The sequence below is a fragment of the Cibotium barometz genome, chromosome 23, assembly GCF_041138505.1.
Source record: "Cibotium barometz isolate CiBa-2024 chromosome 23, ASM4113850v1, whole genome shotgun sequence".
Lineage (NCBI taxonomy): Eukaryota > Viridiplantae > Streptophyta > Polypodiopsida > Cyatheales > Cibotiaceae > Cibotium > Cibotium barometz.
In genome coordinates, this window is record NC_141068.1 from 41,499,486 (window position 1) to 41,520,551 (window position 21,066).

A 21,066-nucleotide genomic window follows, 5' to 3' on the forward strand; every position below is an offset into this window, starting at 1 on the left:
CAGATGTGGTCCTGTTTGGGAAGGCGAAGGACCCTGTCTTTGGCGTAGAGGAGAAGGTGACGTGAAGGGGCGTCTGCCAGGTGCTCCTTGCTCACCAGCGATGCTTCTGTTCGCTACGACGCTTGCACTGCTCAAGCGATCACCAGCGCCCAGTCTACGCCCAGCTTCACGATCAGCTCTACACGACGAGAGCAGCATGGCGAAAGCATCACGCACACCGCTTCGTCAACTTCTTCACTCGACTGCTTCTTCGCCCGCCTGCTTCTTCGCTCGCCTGCCTAGAGGCTTACGTGGCCTATTATTTTGACGCCTTGTAGCGCTACGAGCTCGCCTTTACCTATCGGCCTGCTTCGCCTGTGTTCAGCGCAATAGTGGCTGCCGGCCACCTTTTCCTTCCGCCCACCTGCCTGCTACTGCTGTCCTCGCTTGGCTGTTGGGCAGCTGGGGCACCCCACGCAGCTGGCTGGGCAGCAGCCAGAAAAGATACAGGCAGCTCTGTCAGAGATTCAGCAGGCGACCAGTTCAAGAAAAATTCAGCAGGCGACCAGCTCCAAGAGAGGTTCAACAGGCGACCTTGCTCTGATACCAGTTGATGGGGAGAAACCTGTCAATTAGGGTTTAGAGTTCATTCATGGGAGACATACACAGAGAAGCAAGGGAGAGAGAGAGAGTTGTGGGGATAAGTCAACTCATGAAAAGCATGAGTGTGTGACTCCCCTATCACACATGTATATTGCACTTAGTACACATAGTGCACTTAGTACATTAAAAGTACTAAGTGTACTATGTACTATAACTTATGGGCTTGTACACACTATAAGGGTGGGCATAACGCCTTTACCCCAACAACTTTGAGATGTATGATGGATCAGGCCAGAGTGAGGAAGAGAAAGCTCTATTGCTGCTTTGTGGATTTTCGCAAGGCATTTGACACAGTACCACGAGAGAGGTTCTTTCAGCGCCTGCAGTCTCTTGGCATACCAACAGATATGACATGGGGCATCTATGCATTATATGAGCAGGTTTTTGGGCGAGTCAGATGTCCAGGAGGTATGTCCGAGACTATTGCTAGCACGATTGGTGTGAAGCAAGGATGCCCAATTTCCCCCACGCTATTTGGGTTATACATTGATGAGGTGCCTGACTTCATTACACGGGGAGGCGGAGATGGGGTTGATTTAGCAGGTACCTCAGTACATATTATGCTTTATGCTGATGATATTGTATTAGTGTCTGAGTCTCCAGGTGGTCTACAGCAGCATCTACATGCACTCGATGATTTCTGCACACAGAGGGGTCTTACTGTGAACCTTGGAAAAACCAAGGTTATGGTCTTTCATACATCGAGACAGGGCAGGAGTCAGCTGACATTCACTCTCGCAGGACGCCAGGTGGAGGTGGTGACATCATACGTGTACCTAGGGGTTACCTTCTCTGCAGCAGCCACCCGCTTCACCATGGGTTTAGCAGCCAGAGCTAGATTGACACGGGGATATGCAGCATTGGCTATGCTAGAGAGACAGTGCCACCAGGCGCATTTTCAGGAGCCTCGGACGAAAGGGTGGCTATTTGACACATTAGTCACACCGGCATTGATGTATGGAGCAGCGGTATGGGCGCCAGGCCTTGCTACCCATTGGTGGACACAGAGAGAGACCACAAGCCCTCATGATGGCACGCATGATACGCAGCAAACCGTCAGTACCTCATGACATTATCCGAGCAGAGTTTGCTACGCCCCCTATGATGGTAGAGGCCATATTCTAGACTATATGCCTGCTAGACAGATTCAGAGAGATGCCACAGGACAGATTGTCATACAGAGCTTTTGAGGCATCTAGACAGCTGGCTGAGGCAGGAGACAGAGGATCATGGTATGCACAGGTCACACATTGGTTCTCGCAGCATGGCTTCAACATGGATCATCTGCCACCATTCCAGTATGACAGGGATGCACCACATATCCGTCTCTCTCATAGTGAGAGGAACAGAGTATTGAGACAAGATCTATGGCAGCTCTATACACGAGAGACATGGATATCGCCTACACAGCCTCTTCCACCGAAGATGCTATACTACAGAGATCACTTCATGAGTATCACTGATGATGGATTTATAGAGAGACCTAGATACATGGAGGGCTTTTCACCACACGGCTCCCGAGTGACTATTGGTCAGCTTAGAGTTTCATCACACCGATTGGAGATTGAGACTGGCAGAGCAGCACGGATCCCCCGAGAGGAGAGGGTATGCAGATTGTGCAGAGAGGAGGTGGAGAGTGAGGAGCATTATGTATGCAGATGCAGAGCATATACAGCCATCAGAGAGAGATATCCCATTTTATTCAGAGAGCCACATTCCCTACGCCAGATCTTTGAGGCAGCAGACCAGCGATACTGGGGAGATTCATTCTAGACATACAGCGCCACAGAGAGACATCATTACAGGCTCGGACAGCTCCAGAGGAGGGACGACAGACACAGATTACTACATTTTTTCAGAGATCCATCCCACTCCCAGCCCCTACACGGCAGGGAATTACTCTCCAGAGAGCAGAGACACTCAGAGTCCGCAGGAGACAGAAGACACCTGGCTTTCGGACACCACGCTTATACCAGAGAGAGATGACAGAGATTAGAGCTCAGTTTCATAGAGAGGGTGCGGAGCGACTGGCTCGCTTCAGAGCACACCCAAGCATGTTCTTCAGGGAGCTGTGGACACCCCCTTCATTGATGGATACCATTTTATACCCCCAGTATGGTACAGGATGGAGCTAGCTAGGTTGCATATCATGATTGTATACTCCATGCATATAGCTTTGCATTCTCCTAGTAGTAGAGCTCCATCCCCTTCACCACTCATTGTACTTATTGCACACCCAGATTCAGCTTTTTTAGTTTAGTACTTTTTCATTTTGTTGGGATGACAGAGGATACCCCATACAGGTACACCGATTTGTCTCATAGGTCGAGTTCGGTCTTTTGGAAGACGTTAATAAAATCTTTCTTTCTTTCTTTCTCTCTCTCTCTCTCTCTCTCACGTATGTCTTAATCATGTTCATTTAGCATCTTGTTTTTAATTAGGCTTAGGGTTGTGGATTAGTACAGCAAGGCTTCCACGCATGCAATAGTATTGGAAAGAAAGAATAGATCTCTTATGGAGATGCACGATGTATGGTTAAAGGCTAGAATTTGCCTCACAGGTTTTGGATGGAAGTTGTTATGTGTGCAACTTAACAAGTGTCCAACAAAAGACTTGCAGACTATCACTCCTTACGAAGCTTGGCATGATAGAGACACTTTGTAAGCCCAGCGGGGCGTGCAGTGACAGACTCAACCACGTGTCCAAGAGATAAAGATATAGAGAGAGAGGGGAGAGAGAGAAGGGAATAGGGATCTTGCACTGTGCACCACATTGAGCAGAAAATAGGCCCCGCTCCCGTTCAGGAATTTATTCAGGAACAATCCACGGGCATGCTGGCCATGATCAATACAATCAATGAATACAAAACAAAGAGATATGTCGATGTAGGATATCCAAGTTGATATCGATGTCAATGTCGATGTCGAGGCAGAAGATCTTTGATGCGGAGCACACCACGGGGATGACCCACAAGTGTCTCTCACTGGGCTAGTACTAGATCCAATATCCAAATCCAAATCCAATGAATCCAAGTCCAAGTTCCAAGTCCAGATCAAATATCCAAAACCATGTCCAGATCAAGTCTAAGTCCAAAATCCAAGTTTGAGCCCAAAATCCAAGTCTGAGTCCAAAATCCAAGTTCAGATCCAAATCCAAGTCCAAATCCAAGTTCAGATCCAAATTTAAGTTTGGATCCAATTCCAAGTCCAAGTTCACCAAGTTCCATGTTCATGTACAAGCTTCATGCTCAAGCTATTTGTCCAAGTTCTCCATGTTTATGTCCAAGCTTCATGCCCAAGCTATATATCCAAGTTCTCCATGTTTATGTCTAAGTTTCATGTTCCATGTCCAAGCTCTATGCCTAAGTTCTCCATGTCCAAGCTCTATGTCCAAGTCCAAATCCAAGTCCAAGTCTAGCAAACACTCACTCATCTCATGAGTAATCTCCACAACTCCTATAGCCTTGTCCATGAAGAAAACCATGGAAAAGCTCTTTCTCACAAGAAAATTGATATAAAATCTGTTTTTAATGGTTTTCACACGATAAAAACCTCCAAAAAGCAGTTTTGAGGGTTTTTGGGACAGTTTTAGGGTTTTTGAAATTGTCTGTCCGTAGAGTTCTGAATGCCTGTACGGATCCATATAGTCGTATGAAAAGATGATGACGTGGCATTGTAGTTGATGGAGGCGCTCTGAAATCAGTAGGCAGCGATGAAAAACTCCATGATTTGGTTCATAGATGATGATGAAGAAGATGATCTCCACGCTTCAACGAAGATGGCAACGCGATGAAGAGGTTCTTCTTCAACTTGATGCTCAAGAGAGGCTCATGCTTCTTTTATACTTCAAACTCTGGTGATCTGTCTTCACAATGAAATCAGCCCCAAGAAGGTAATGTTTCCATATAGTTAGTGTAGGAATTACAGCCAAGAGCTCTTTCTCATAAATGCCAAGAGATAGCTCTGCATCATGCAATCTATGGCTTTCATAAGCCACGACATGTCCCTCTTGATTTAGGACAGCTCCTATGCAATTTCCAGATGCATCACATTCCATACTAAAAGGCTTTTGCAAATCCGGAATGATCAACATTGGACCATGAGTAGTTGCATCTTTCAATTTGAGGAATGCATCCCTCTCTACATTAGTCCATTTGAACACGGTCTTCTTCTTTGTCAAATCATGCAAAGGAGAAGCAATCCATGCAAAGTGGCGAATGAACCTGTGGTAGTAAGAGCATAATCCAAGAAAACTACGGATTTCATGCACCGAACTCAATTCGGGCCGATTCCGAATTGCATCAATGTTTGTAGGATCCATTTGCACTCCATCTTTGGACACAATATGTCCAAGATAATGTATCTCTGACAAGAACTCACTCTTCTTTGCATTTATGAAGAGTTTATGCTTACGGAGTTCTTCAAAAACAATGGCCAAATGAGCTCTATGCTCTTCTTCGGTCTTCGAGAAGACTAGGATGTCATTAAAGAAGACACCTGTAAATTTCTTGTACCCACGGAATATGCGATCCATCATTCTATTGAATATAGCCGGGGCATAACAAGATACTCATAAAGCCCAAATGCTCTCCTAAAAGCAGTTTTGTGTACATCTTTAGGCATTACACGCACTTGATGATTTCCACTCTTGAGATCAATTCAGAAAGAATGGCTGTAAATCAGAAAAATAGCAAATAGATCTTGCAAAGAAGCACATGTGCAAAAGAACTGAAGTAGAAAACTTGTTATCTGCTGAAGTAGAGCACGAGGGCTGCCCGTAGGTGCATACAACCAACAGCGGTGGCTGAATAATGAAGTGCTAATGATGCTAACCCAAGCCACCTATTTATAGGTTGGACAAGAGCTGGTCGGCCAGCATAAAAAACAGTGGGTTGGCCGACTATGCAAAAAATACTAGAATAATGTCTTAAAAATAGACAAAAATAGCTGAAAATAATCTAAAATAAGATGAATGCATGGCCTCATAAATCTGGCTAGATACAGCATGAAATATGCACATATATGCCCAATCTGGAGATGATAATGCCAACACCTCCTCTTTAGCGCCAGATGGGCGGACCAACTCCAGCACGGTGAAGAAAGACCTCCAAAGAGGCTCGAGGGAGCGGTTTGGTGAAGAGGTCAGCAAGATTGTCGTGAGTGGAACAATACTCAAGTCGAAGAAGACCAAGCTCAATCCAATCCCGAACAAAATGATAGTGAACCTCAATGTGTTTGGAGCGGCCACGTATCACAAGATTCTAAGCTAAAGCAATGGCACTATGAGAATCCGAGAAGATGACAACAGGGGTATCATCCCCACAACATAAATGCTCCAAAATTTGATGTATCCATAATGCCTCGGCTGCGGAGAGAAGATAGGATTTGTACTCAGTCTCGGTAGAAGAAGCAGCAACTGTCCTCTGCTTCTGAGATTTCCAAGAGACCAATCCTGTACCAAGCACGAAACAATATCCTGTAGTAGATCTCCGAGTATCAATGCAACCAGCCCAATCAGCATCCGTAAAGCCCACCAAAGAAGAACCACCAGAATAAGTGATGCCATAATCTGATGTGCCGCGAAGATACCGAAGCACTCTCAAAGCTGCCTGCCAATGAGATCTTCGAGCTGCTGAAGAGAACTGGCTGAGTACGCTCATAGCATAAGAGAGATCTGGTCGGGTGTTGACAAGATAAAGCAAGGAGCTAACTAACTGCCAGTATTTTGTGGAATCCACCAAAGGTGTATCATCCTCCTTAGACAATTTCGCATTGGGATCCATAGGACAAGAGAGAGGAGAGCAATCTGTCAAACCATAAGTTGCAACCAACTTCTTCACATACTTCTCCTGGGAAATGAAGATGCAATCATTTCTCTGCCAAACCTCCAGACCAAGAAAATAATGAAGTAAGCCAAGGTCCGTCATCTCAAACGGTAGGGAAAGTTGAGACTGAACCTGAGTGACCAACTCAATATGTGAGCCTGCAAGAATGAGGTCATCAACATAAAGCACAATGATGCATATATCCCCATCAGAAAGAAGCACATAGAGGTTTGGATCTGCATATGACCTCTCAAAACCAAGAGATAACAAGAAAGCATCAATCTTTTGATACCAAGCACGAGGTGCTTGTTTGAGACCATAAAGAGCTTTCTTCAACAAGTAAACATGGTCCTCATGTCCTTGAATCACAAAACCAGGAGGCTGCTCCACATAAACTTCCTCCTCTAAATCACCGTTTAGAAAGGCAGATTTAACATCCATTTGGAACACAGGCCATTTGAAACGAGTAGCCAGAGCCAAAACAATACGAATGGAAGTAAACTTGGCTGTAGGAGCAAATGTCTCATCAAAGTCCTCGCCGGCCTTTTGAGCATATCCACGAGCAACAAGATGGGCCTTGTACTTATCCAAAGTACCATCTGCATGAAACTTGACTTTGAAGATCCATTTGACACTGATAACTCGTCGATGTAAAGGCCGTGGTACTAAATCCCATGTATGATTCCTCTCAATAGAGGACATCTCGACTTCCATAGCCTGTCGTCACTGTGGTTGGGCAAGGGCCTCCTCTGGAGATTTGGGCTCATCAATCGTCTGCAAAGTACTCATAAGAGCATAATTCACTGTGGGAGTGGGAACCCGAGAAGATCTCCTCATACCGGATGAAGAAGTAGAGACATGGTCATGCAACTGACTGTCAGAAAAGCCAGAATCTTGAAGTAATTGTGGACCCAACGGGGTGGACCAGCCCTCCTCACAAATGTGGAAGAGGAAGTATCCACAACTGTAATGGACGCACCCGGGGCAGCCGGGGATGAAGAAGGGACTTCCGAGCGTGTGGGAGATGATGTAGAGGCTGTCCAGACTGGCTGAGAAGTTCCGGAAGATGATCCAGCACTCTGTATGGGGCTGAAAACAGCAGAAACAGGGGCTGAAACAGTAGCAACAGCGGGCTGAATTGCTGCCGAAGTCACCGGAGGCACAGGGGGTGATGAAGTGCCTGATGGGAGCAAAGAAAATTCACTGATATCGGGCGGAAATGGATCAATATCCTCAGAAAACTGCATGGGTGAAGAGGAATTAAATCCAAAGAGGGTCTCATCAAAGCGAGCATCACAAGATTTGATGATGTCCTCCAACGCAGGATCCCAAAAGCGGTATCCTTTCGACTTCGAACGATATCCTGTAAAGATCATCCTCTTCGACTTCGGGGAAAGTGTAGTCCTCTTTTGACCTGGCACATGTACAAACGCAACACAACCGAAAACTCGTAAGTGTGAGACGGAGGGCTTATGTCTAGAAAACGCCTCCTCTGGTGTCTTCCCATCGACCGCCTTTGTGAGAGAGCGATTGATGAGATAAACTGAGGTAGCCACAGCTTCACCCCAGAAAGAGGGAGGAAGACTCGCATGATGCAAGAGGGATCGAGCCATCTCCTTCACTGTTCGGTTCTTCCGCTCCACTACTCCATTTTGCTGAGCTGGATGCCTTTAGAAGTAAGAAACTCATCAAAAGGTTCAAACTCACCACTATTGTCAGTTCGTAAGAATGAAACTTTGCTTTGAGATTGGTTCTCAACCATTGGAAGCCAAGACCTGAAATTGGCAAATGCATCAGATTTGTGTGCCAAGAAACACACCCATACCTTCCGTGTGAAGTCATCCACCAAGAGCATATAATAACGGGCCCCGCCAAGGGACTCAACCTCCATAGGGCCAGCCAAGTCTGCATGGATCAACTCAAGTCTCCGAGTAGCTCTATGTGTAGCCTCTTCTGGAAAGGACTCCCTGTGATGTTTCCCCATCATGCAAGAGGAACAAATGTGTGGGAGAGCTCTCAACTCTGGAAGTCCACTTACAAGTTGCTTGGAATGAAGCTTTTGCAGAGCGGCAATCGGCACATGACCAAAATGTGAATGCCACAAAGAAGTATCTACAATAGAAACTAAGGCATGGGAGGGAGAGAAAAGCTGATGAAGATGAGATTCCAAGGAAGAAATCTGAGAAGAGAAGTTGGTGATCTTGTAGAGGCCTTCATCATGAACACCATTAGCCACAACCGTAAGAGTCCTCCGATCAATCACCTCAATCACCTCATCATTGAAATAAATGCCAAGTCCCTTCCGAGCAGCCATGTTCACTGAAAACAAATTCTTCGAAATACGTGGCACATGTAAAACATCTTGTAAAATAGCAGAGGAACCAAAAGAAATGTTACCAACTCCATGGACAGGTAAGGAGGAGTCATCTCCAATGCGTACAGAAGAAGAAAGTGGCTTGTAATCCTCCATAATGTGGGAATGTTTGGTCATATGTGCCGAAGCGCCGCTATCACCAATCCACTCAATTTCTTCATGTGTGGCACTCACCTTTGCATCATAAGTGATCTTTGTGACCACAAGGAAGGAATCCTGTGAAGAAACGGGAGAATCTGTAACCACCATTGCCCTCCTCTGGAACCTTATCCTTGCCTTTGTCCTTGGAATCTTTGTCAGCATCTTTGGAGGTGTCCTTGGGCTTGTACTTGGCTTTGGCGGCTTTGGAATCATTACTCTTTGCAAAACACGGAGCCTCCGTATGGCCAAGCCTGCCACAATAGGCACACTCCTCTTCTTTGGAATCTTTGGATTCCTTAGAACCCTTGCTTTTGCCCTTCTCTCTTTTGTTGTTGCTGCCTCCTTTACCTCCTTTGAACAGTCACGGTCTTGGATTGTGGATAGCGGTGCTACTGCTCATATGACACCCCATCGAGATTGGTTCGAGGACTTCACTGCCAAGTCAGGCGAGATCACTCTGGGTGATTCTTCTTCCGTGCCAGTGCATGGACATGGCACTATTCCCATCTTCTGCTCTTCCGAGGACAAGAGGTACTTCTCTGACGTTCTGTATATTCCAGATTTGGCTTTTAACCTTTTGTCAGTGAGTGCTCTTACAGCTCAGGGTGTGGAGGTGATCTTTTCTTGTGTGATTGGAGAGCTGAGGTGGAAAAAGAGACCGGTCACTCGGTCAAGGCTCTCAGGACTGACGAAGGGGGTGAGTTTACATCCGAGGAGTTTCGGCAATATTGCAAGACCCATGGCATTCGGAAACAGCTTACTACATCATATACGTCAGCACAGAATGGAGTTGTCGAGAGAAAGAATAGGACCATTATGGAGATGGCCCATGCTATGCTTGAGCAATCTTCATTACCTCGACGTTTCTGGGCTGAGGCGGCTTTCACTACTGTCTACATTCAGAACAGGTCTCCTATTGGAGAAGGCCACCGTTGAATCAAGTGCCTCCTCCCCTCGGGCCGGAAGTATCACCACATGAACTCTGATAGGTGCTGGCTCATGGGGGCCCTCCGCTCCAAATAGGCGTGTAAAGGAGTAGTTGAAAGCCTCCGAGCGCTGTCTAGTGTCGAGACTACTCAGCCAACTACGGATAGAGGATATCCGTGAAGCACGAATCGGCATGGTAGGTCTCCTCTGCGGTACACGAGCAAGGTCGGTGCTTAGTGCCCACCGGACTGCAGGTGAGCGCCAGGGCACTGCCAGCCCGGGGAGCTGAGACGAGCGGAGGGGGAGGGGGGGGGAGAAGGGGGTGGGGAAGGAGACGCTGAAAATGCGGGAGCGGGAACGGGAGGAGGCGAGGGTGGAAGCGAGGCGGGAGGGGGGGACGGGGTGGTGGAGGTGAAGGGGGGGGCGTTGGCATCTCCCGATCCTCAGTTTGCGCTGGGGTCTCCTCCTGGAGGGGAGCAAAGCTGTTCCTCACTGGAACCCAATGATGCTGAGGCTGTGTCTGCTGCTGCGTCGGTCTCTGGGCATGCTGCTGTGGCTGTCTCCCTCTACGGCACCCCTGTCCAGGCTGCCAATCAGAGGTCTCTGTGGGCTGAGCAGGTGTCCCGGAGGTTGCCTGCCGAGCCGCATCTGTGGACGGGCCATCGGAGGTCTGCTGCTGCAGTGAAGGTCGGGGTCTCCTGCGAGGGCAGGCCTTGGCCAGGTGGCCGACCTGCCTGTATATAAAACACTGGTTTGGGAGCCCCGAAAACTCCACTCTCTGATCGATCCATCCCCCCTCCATCCTAGGTAACTGAATGACCTTCGGAAGGGAGGAGATGTCAGGAACCAAAACTTTGACCAAAGGAAGGCCAGCTGCTCTAGCCACCACTGAAGCTGCTGTGGGGCCAGTCCCATGCACTGAGCCTACCAATGATTCTATCCTGGAAAGGAGCGGAAGGTACTCGCGGCGAAGTCCAGGAAAGCAAATTGTGACATGGAATAGGCGCCCTCCCTGCTCGGTCGCTACTGGGTCGAAACCATGCTGCCAATGTCTGAAGAAGACCCGAGCGCCCCTGATGTCAAGGGGACGCATGGCTAGGACCTGGGCCACGCTTTGGGCTGTCTCGAACTCAATCTGGTAATGTCCGCGGCCCAGTAACTGAACATCTAGGATCTTGCCCACATCTGCAAGAAGGCGGGCTTGGAGAAGATCCCGGATCTCCCCTCTGCTGGAGCGGGTGCCAACTATACGGCAGATGGTGGAATGTACCTGGAGGCGTTCCACCTCTACGGCGAGGCTCGATTCCTCTTCTGGCGAAAGAGAAAGCGTGATGGGGGTATCCTCAGGGGCGGGCGAGGGGGCTGCGGAAGAGTCCCTCTGAGGTGAGGCGGGAGGGGCCTCCATTAGAGTCTGAAGCTGAGTCGAGGGCGAAGCGGAGACGGAGGGTCCTGCAAGAACCAAGCTGCACGAAAACAGGGGGAAGCGCGGAGCGGGGAGGGAAAGACCGAAAGCGAGGGGGGGAGGGGCGGATGACAGAGGAGAGAAAAGGGGGGGGGGGCGAGGGGAAGCGGGGAGGGAGCGGGAGCGGGTAGCGGGAAGGGCGCGATAGGGGGCGGGAAGGGTGCGAAAGGAGGGGGGGGGGCGAAAAGGGGGGAGAAGGGCGCGAAAGGGGGGCGGGGGGCACGAAAGGAAGAGGGGGCAGGCGGGCAAGGGTGGGACGCGGAGGGTGGGGGCGCGAGCAAGCGGGGACAAGGGCGAGGGCGAGGGCGAGGGCGAGGGCGAGGGCGAGGGCGAGGGCGAGGGCGAGGGCGGGGGGCGAGGGCAAGCAGGCGGGGGGCGAAGGCAGGCAGGCGAAGGCGGGCGAAGGCTCGAGCAGGGAGGGGGGGAGAGAGCTTCAGCAAGCCCGCTGTGAGAGTTCTTCGGTACTTGCGTGGCACTCTGGACTTTGGCATCTTTTATGGCCAAGGATGCACTCTTGTTGGATGGTTTGATTCAGACTGGGCTGGAGATCCAGATACTCGGCATTCGACCACTGGTTGTGTTTTTACACTCGGGTCTTGAGCCATTTCATGGAGCAGTAAAAAGTAGCCTGCTGTAGTGCTTTCCTCTACTGAGGTGGAGTATCGTGCAGTGTGTTATGTTGCATGTGAGGCGATATGGTTGCGGAGATTATTGGAGGAGCTCGGCTGTCCTCATACCGGATCTACTCTTCTTTGGTGTGACAATCAGAGTTGCATCGCCATTGCCAAGAACCCTGTGTTTTCAGGGCAGCAGCACCTTGGAGTGCTGCGTTTTTCTACAACAGTTTTGCATCAAGTCTTCAGTATTCAGCAGCATCTACTCCCCCTGTAGTGCTGGCCACCTATTCTTTGCAGGACAGCAGCAGCCTACATGTTGTGTTTTTTCTCGTACAGGTTTTCTGATGTCGATTTGCTGATTTGAGGCTTGGGTGTACCTATTTCTTCTACGTTTCCAGATTCAGCCCTTTCTATTGCCCTGAATACCTTTGCGTTTTCAGATTTTCAGCCATGGTTGTTGTGGTTTTCTGGACTGATTTCTGTTGGTAGCTCTACCTTCATTTGGGCTTCATCCGTTGGACCCGAAGGTACCTTCTCTTTAGCGTTTTTCCTCATAAGAGGTGTGGACACTGGTTGGCCTGAATTTTCAGGTTTGTAGCCCTTGTTTGGCTGCATTTCTTCTCCAGTGGTCATAGATCACTTGCAGAGGGGGTTTCTTGTTTGGATTGTGGCTTTGGAGGCAGTTTGGTACTTGAGGAGGATATTGAATTTCTGATTTCAGTCAGCGTTTTGCTGATTTTGGAGCATCTATACCTGTGTTTTATTCCTGGCCTACACGGTTTCCGGGTTTCTTCATGTTCCTTGCCTTCTGTTGGCGGTGGAGTGCTGTTTTTTGCTGGACAGCAGTGTTTTGGCTACGTTTTGCTTCCCAAAGGAGTTTTCTACACTCAGAGGGGACCCATCTCCCTCAACTTCACTTGAGGATCAGTTTCGGGAGCTGTTTTGTTTTGTGAGAGAGACTTACAGATTTTGGAGGAGAGCAGTGATCTTTTCAGAGATCCTGAGTAGAGTTTATTTTGTTCGAGCCTGTGTTCTTTGCAGTGTTTGCAGAACAAGGAGGGTGTTTTGCTTGTGAGGTGTGATCCTTTCACATGGATCACTTATTTGTTGCTTATTCTTGGGATTTGATTCTATCTGTGGAACAGTCTTCTCCTCTCAGTGATGCACTTGAGGACTTTGTTACCACTGCAGTTTATATTCTTGCTTCCCTTCCTCATTGTGAGGAGTCTACCTCTGCCTCTCTTTGTGATGCTTTTGAGGATGCCCCTCTCCCTGCCAATTTTGCAGGTTTGTTGTTTTGGAGGATGGACTTTTGAACCCGGTGGGATGCTTTGGATATGTGGTTGCTAACCGCGCCTAGGGCACAGTGGTACTTCCAGAGTTTTTAGGATTTGGATCAGAATCAGGTTGGGCTTGTACCAGTCCGACGACATCTTTTCTCAAAGGGGGATGTGGAGTCCTTTCATTTGGCGATGCCCACCTTAGTGGCGTGTAATTATGTACAGCATTGGGCAGCTCATGGTATGGAGTTTGAGCAGATGGACCCCATCTTTTCTACATAGTCTTTACGTCTTGCGATGCTGACCTTTTCAGAGGATGCTTTTGTACAGCATTTGGCTACTCTTGGTATAGAGTTGGAGCAGATTGACTCTATTTCTTTCGAGGGTTCCAGTGAGGAGCAGTTTCCCAGGATTGATTATCTACAAGATCTGATCTTGGTTGGTTATGAGGTTTTTCATACCTTCCCCAAGCTGGAAACACGACATTCGACTTCGAGGGTGTTCTTACACTTGGGTTTGGAACCATTATTTGGAGCAGCACGTCGCAGCCTATATGGTTGTTTTCTTCTAGAGGAGCGGTGTACCTAGCAACTTGTTATGTTGCTTTTGTAGCTGAGTTGTTGAGGAGATTGCTTGTGGAGCTTTCCTTGTACCTGTATTTGTTACGACCGTGTGTTTTTCCCTCTGGACAACAAGCAGGTGGGCACGGGATGGACAGTGTGGACAGGCATCAGTTTGAGTGTAGAGTCGTCGGATGGTTTACACGCGCATCTCCTTGAGCGAAAGCTTGCACATGGTATGTACGGGCGCTGCTGCGCATACCACAGACTGCTGGGCATGCAGTTGTTGCTACTGACGGGCGCTGCTGCGCAGAAGGGCTGCTGCCGTTATTGGGCGCCGCCGCCGCCGCCGCCGCTGCTGTCGCTGCTGGGCATTGCTGCTGCTGGGCTACTTCTGCGCATGGGCAGCTGCTGATGCTGCCGCTAGGAGTTGCTGCTGCATATGGACTACAGCTGGGTAGCAATGGGCAGCATGGGGCAGCCAAGCGGGCAACCATATGGGCAACCAGCAAGGGGCATCCAGGCAGGCGTCAGGCAAGAGTTTGTCGGCAGCCAGATGGGTGTCAGATGGGAGGCCCTCTACGCCAGGTGGCTGCATGTGTGGAAGCAGTCAGCGCGGGTCTCTCTCTATCTCTTTTGGAAGAAGGCGAGCTGAAGGAGGCACCGAGGGGCTAACAGCCAAGGGGTCTCTTTATCTCTCTTCGCAAGAAGGTTCTGTTTACGAGATTGGAATACAGAGGATCAAGCTACATATGCACAGGACGATGTTCTTGGAAGAGATGTGTGTTGCTCTTCATCTTGGACTTATGTGTATTCAGGGTTTGCTTGACACGTCCTCTATCTTTCTCTCTCTAGGTTTTTGGCATCGTGATTGGATGGTGCATATGTGGCTTTATTTGTCATGGAAACATGACATTGGTTTTCGAGAGGAAGCAGGACTTTAGTATCGAGGAAACAGGCCTATGGGTTATGGGATACAGGTCTATGGTCTTTGGTTTCATAAGGAGAACATGTCCTTGGATTCACGTGAACAAGTTCTAGTTTTCTTGAGCTTACATGCAAGCTGTGACTATAGGAAGGACATGAAGTTTGGTACAGCCCTACTACTGTTTGGGAAAGGGTTGTGGGATCCATGATAGAGATGGAGAAGACCTTTTCAAGCAGGGAGGTGTCGTACAGGTGTGCCTTCTCTATGGAATGCTTTGTTGGATAACGAGAGTTCTTATTTGGAAAGTCCTGGGTGAAAAGCTATAAGGGATCCTATTGGTAGAGGATTCGACAAGTTGTACTTTGTACTCATATTTGATCAAGTAAAGAAATACCGCAAGGGGTGCCACTGCGTTTTGGGGCCAATCGGTGTCCTTGTACTATTTGCAGGAGCACTCTAGCTCCCCGTGTTTGTTTTCTTTTTCCAGGTTCCCATGGGTGATGAAGTGTTTTGTGTGCGAGTGTTTGTTTCACCTCCCGTCAGATTTTTGAAGGCCGGTTTCAGTGTCCAACGTATGGAATTTCTTGGGAGTGTGAACCGTACTTTTTTCGTACTTCCATACCCGTATGCGTTTGCGGTATTGAAAAACTATGCTCGTAGGTGTGTCACGATACATACTCAGGCCTCCATGCTTGTGTGTGTGAAGCAAACAATGTTGTATGGTGTCAAAAAGCATGCCCAGCATGCTACAGTTCACATTCTCTCCTCTTCCGGTCTTTGCACAGCTACCAACCCCCACTCAAGATGCCTAACATGATTAGCCTTCAGATGTAAGACATATCATGCAATTTTAATTTCAACATGGTATAGTGTTCTTCTTTCTATTTTAGATAGTGCAAGGTGCTGTGTAACCGTGACTTGCTTGTTTGAGATCGTGAATCGTGATCATGACCTCCAAAAGAGATCAGAAAATTGCATCTAAATTAATTCTTTATTCCATGTCAGGTTTTGACAGGGTAAATCTGCTCCTTCAATATATTGGCAGCTAGCTTAAGTGCAAGCTGTTTTTCATTTTGAAAAGCTTGACACATGTAACTCAAGTCCCTAACTTTGTATGGAATGAACTGAAATGCTAGATCTATCATAGATCAGTCATGTGTGTGTTTGCCTTCTTGATTCTTCTTGAATCTGAAGAATGAAAACATGAAGTATTTGGCCTTGAAATGTCATAGTAATTGGATTGTTTGATATTGTGTTTGGAAGAAACTAAGGATGCTTTATATTAAGATTGATCATTAACCTTTGTGATAGGAGTGTGACATCAAAAAATAGTGAAAATGTCTAGGTTTTTTCTCACAATCAAGCTATGGAACATGTAGCAATGACTAACATTAGCATGAGTCAGTGGCTTTCAGGTCTTGGGAGGACAGCGGGCATTTTGGCCTTGGATGTTAAAGATGGCTCGATACAATTACCCTCTGAGCTTTTGAGCAGTGTTGGATGTTCTCTTGCTATGCATGTAGTGGCAGCGCGACCGCTGTTCTTATCAAAGGAATGCGTCACAAGTGAGGTTTGGGAACGTGAGAAAAACATCATATTATCGCAGGTATGATATGATTTATATCTGTCCCCGTGAAATGAAGAGCTCCTAAAAGAAGACTATTGGAATTTTAAGACTGAAGATACTGGCAGGCACAGTTTTATGAAGCTTCACAGCATCTCCAAATTGCAGGATCAAAGGTGCTAAATTCCTGCTTTTCTCCTTGTTAGGTGGCAGGAACCAACAAGACAGAGGCAATCTTGAATAAGATGGTTGAGGGACGGTTGCGCAAGTATGCGGAAGAAGTTATTTTGTTGGACCAGAAGTTTGTCATGAATGAAAAAATTACAGTGCGGGTAAGTAACACGAATGTTAATGTCACTTTTCTTTTAGTGTTGGTAGTAAAACATTGGACACAACTTCTGCCCTGAGGGCATGACTTGAAAAATTATAATATTACTTGAATGCATAGGAGTCCAGTGTTTTTTTTTTCCTGATTGGCCTTGGGCCCATGATCCTCCCGTAATTACTATTTTTCACCGCCCATAGGGGTTTTTTAATCCGCCTGTAGGCGATGTGGGGGGCGCAGGAAGCACCATGTGGGGTTTTGAACCCAAGATCTCCTGGTCCTAGTTAAACATCTCTACCACTTGAGCTATCATCTCATTGGCAGGAGTTGAGTGTTTTAATCAGGTCTAGCACAGTCTTTACATTTACAAGAGGTTTACTATTCATTAGTTTCTAAGGTATTCAACTTACAGTAGTGGTGCTAAATATTTATCTTACAAGTGTATACTTATAAGAGATGATATTATACTCATAAGAGATGATTTATTTATGTGTATACATATATACAGACATAAGTCGTAAGTATATACATAATAAAATAGACCTATTTTTTATTACCTCTGCACAGACATGGTAAAAGTTTGGCCTCGTGAAAACCATTGGACCAATTCTTATTTGTTTATCATGATGTCATCTTCAATTGAATGTAAATATGAATGCATGAAAAGATCTCAGGACATGAGTGTCTGGAACAATAATAGGCACTTGATGCAAGTAGGTGTGATGGGAGAAGGAAGTTTCAAAGCTTAAGTCGCATGGGAAGCTTTGTGACTTTCTCAGCTTTTAGATGGCCTCAAAACCATGGGATTTGAGATTTATTGGTAAGCACTCCAACTTACCGTGTGCTGGGTGGCATTGGAGGGAGGACATGGATGGCCAAGATTTCCATGTGCATTCGGATGGGTGGATCTAGATGGATGAAGAGGTTGGACCATTATGGCCTCATGCTTCATAGATAGTCTATAATGTGTGTTACACGCAGTCACACCCCCCTTAAGGTGCATTGACCCTTGACCTGCTTAGTCTTTTGGCGCTTGGTTGTTTTTCTCTTCTCTCCCAAAGGAGCAAAAGCAGCAGTGAACAGCAGCGGGGCTTTGTGGGGCCTGCAAACATGTTCTCACCATTAAGTTGGTGGTCCTAGGTAGTTGCATGAAGCAATCTGCTCCATCCACCCTCTCCATTTAGACCTTTGGGCAGCCTGCAAACATGTTCTCACCATTAAGTTGGTGGTCCTAGGTAGTTGCATGAAGCAATCTGCTCCATCCACCCTCTCCATTTAGACCTTTGGGCAGCCATTTTTTCCCTCTATGATATCTCTCGATCATCCTTGGCCCGCACACAGAGCTTCCTCCTGTGGTCTTTACCATTCACCAATACGGATGGCTGTTCCCCACACCGAGGCCATTGTTTAGGAACTATTGTTCAGGTCGTCCACATGGTGTGGGCTGCCTCGGGTGCAATTGGCACACTGGATCATTGCGGAGTTCTGACCTCAATGACAGTGGACACCTTATGGTGTTATGGACTGTTGGCTTGGGTATAGTGGGAGGTGGGGTTGCTTTGGAGAGGCCCAAACACCTGCCATGACCACACAGGTACCTGTCTTTGATTACATGGTGTGAATGGGAAGGCAGCTTAAGGTCAGAGGCCACAATCTTTCCAAACAAGGGCACTATCTGGGCTCAAGGCTTGACATGACATATCTCATGAGAGTTGGAGTAGCACCTCTAAGACAGGTAGTGCTTGTGTAGTTTGGTTGGCTAGCACCCCTCTTGCAGGAGATTTGGCGTGCCATGGGGGACAGGTTATTATCCATGAGGCTTGCTGGGCGCGATGGGAAAGTTGAAACATAGCTCATTGTCTATATAAGACATGGCAGGTCCTGGGCCGTCCAATAGGTATGACACAGGATGGCGCTATCAATAGCACAGGGTAAGCACTGGCTTTGGCACTTGGGGTTGTGTATCTTGGGCCATGGTGACAGGCCCTGCCTTTGCACACTGCATCGCACTTCCCCTAGAGCAGCACAAGATAATTATCCCACTCCCCATGAGATCATTTAATCCCTTAGATTCTTGACGGGTAATTATTAGGAGCTTCACAATGCAGGCCTGCGGCACATTTGGATTGTCCTTTGTCAAGAGGTGGCTGAGGGCATTGTAATTTGTTACCCCTGCTCTATGAACGGATACACTTCAAGGCAGATGGGAAGGCAGTCAGGGCAACTCAAGCTGTCAGGAAGGGCAGGGCAATCTTTCTGGTGTTTTGGAAAAACACCCTGCAGGTCAAAAACACGGAACTCAGGACAGTTCCAGAAAAAAAACAAACATTACACAAAAATACCAATTGATTGACTGCTGGTTTTACCTGAACATGATGTGCTTTGCATAGCAGGAAATCGAAGTATTCTATATGAATTTTCTGTACTCGGAAAGGTATTCTGATCTGTATATTTTATAACAATGTAGGTCGTTCTTGAGGATCTTTCGAAGCAAGCAGGTGTTACTGTTGATGTTGGATGTTATCTCCGACTGGATGTTGGTGAAAGTGTTGAAAGGTATGGTTGGATTGTTAAAATCATGTGCGCGAGGATTTTTAGTTTTTTTAAAACATATTGTGAAGCTGTGTTTGTCACAGGGAGGAGTCGGCAGCACCTGCTGAGGTAACTGCCCAAGTTGGATAATGAGCATAGAACAGGGTTGGAGATTTTCTGGTAGTTCAAAATAGCTTAGCTTTCAAATAAATATGGCTTCTGCTGGGAAATATTATTTATTTTTTACCTGGGAAAGTGGTGTAGGGAGAGTTTAGAATACAAAAGAGCAGTTTTGATATATGTAAAAGTTTTTGACATTTATATGTAACTCGAGCAGTTAAATAATTAAGTTGCAGAGTTGCACGGCAGGCACAAGCCGGAGTCATTGATATTGTGCCTGCTAAACAACAGGTCCCAGGGTCAAACCCTAGCACGTTAGCTTAGGAAAAAACACTCAACCAAAAACAATGTAGTTGAACACTGTTCATCAGGACCAGCTTTTTGTAGCTTATGTTGGTTTAGAAAAGTTGCCTAAAATTCCTACATTTTATATTTGCAAACTTTCACATCTAGAAGCAAAGGCATGTTTTACTTGATTTGGTGTGGTTGTTTGGATGTTTCACCTTTGTTGTTAAAAAAAATAAAATTATGGTGTCATATTTTAATTTTGTGGTAGTAATTAGAAGCAAAAAAATGCTCTGAAGTAGTAGAGCCATTAGATTAGCTTTTTATCACACGATGATATTAACTTCATTATTTCACATTATCATGATGTGATAAAATTAACTTGGTACTTGACCAAATAAAACCTATATCCCCAGTTTTTGCACAATCCATAATCTTGCCTCTCTGCATGCCAAGTTAATAACTGTAGGAGAAAGTGAGAGACCAGGGTCAAAGAGTCGATCAATGGCCATTTCAATACAATCGGTTTGATGCCATCATCTACAAGATCAATGGTCAAATTGGGTCCATGAGACCAACCATAGTCTGTAATGGGTAGTAGTGGAAGCTTCATAATTTTTCGATTCTCTTGCGGTGATCAGATGAGATCAAAAAGGGTCTGCTGTGCCATTAGGTGTATGTCACTATGGTCATAGCGCTTGCAGTGGATTTGATGATAGGTCTCCTGTATTGAATCTGAGCTCGCTGGTGCATAGTGCGAGCCATTTGTGTGTGTGCCTAAAGGCAAGGGCTAGTAGTGGTAGTGGTAGTGGTAGTGGTAGTGGTAGTGGTAGTGGTGGTGGTGGTGGTGCTGCTGCTGCTGCAAATACTGCCTATGAGACCCCATTAAAAGTGGTACTAATGTTTTTAACACTGATTCATCATGCGAGCAACACAAGTAACCTATGAGGCCCCATTAAAAGTGGTACTAATGTTTTTAATAGTGATTCATCATGCAACAAAAGTTAGGTGAGTAGGTTTTCGAGCACCTCCTCAACTAAGACAATGACTGCAAGTGAAATGGGATTTCCTCGTGAATAATATTTGTATGTATATCCATAAATAAATTAATATACAAGCATTAAACCCACAATTTGATATGTGTGGAAAATTAGCACACTTGAGCCAAGGAACGTGTCCTTGGAAGAATATATGATTTTAGAATTGAAAATTTGATTGAGCACTTAGGCATGAGATCTGATTTTTTGAACTTTGATTTGAGTACTTTGGTATGAGATTTGATTTTTTAACTTTGATTTGAGCACTTTAGTATTGAGTTTGATATATGATTTTAGAAAAACAAAATTTGATGTGTGCACTTTGGTACTCAACATATGAGATTTGTTTTTGGAATTTATTTGAGCACTTTGGTGCTGTACATATGAGAATTATTTTTTGAACGTTGGTTTGAGAACTTAAAATTTGGTTTGAGCACATTGATACGAA

General features: G+C 46.6%; 1 protein-coding gene across 2 annotated transcripts in view; it reads left to right on the top strand.

Moving 5' to 3' along the window:
* The window catches only part of LOC147625952 (translation elongation factor Ts (EF-Ts)), a 35,146-nt gene extending 15,374 nt beyond the window's left edge, over positions 1 to 19,772 (top strand). For both annotated transcript variants that reach the window (XM_086817487.1, XM_086817488.1), the window contains exons 5-8: positions 16,171 to 16,361; positions 16,526 to 16,651; positions 19,112 to 19,200; positions 19,281 to 19,772. In XM_086817487.1, coding sequence (XP_086673613.1) covers positions 16,171 to 16,361; positions 16,526 to 16,651; positions 19,112 to 19,200; positions 19,281 to 19,326 — 452 coding nt within the window. In that variant the 3' untranslated portion in view covers positions 19,327 to 19,772. The remainder of the gene's footprint in view (positions 1 to 16,170; positions 16,362 to 16,525; positions 16,652 to 19,111; positions 19,201 to 19,280) is intronic.
* Positions 19,773 to 21,066: the final 1,294 nt, after the last annotated feature.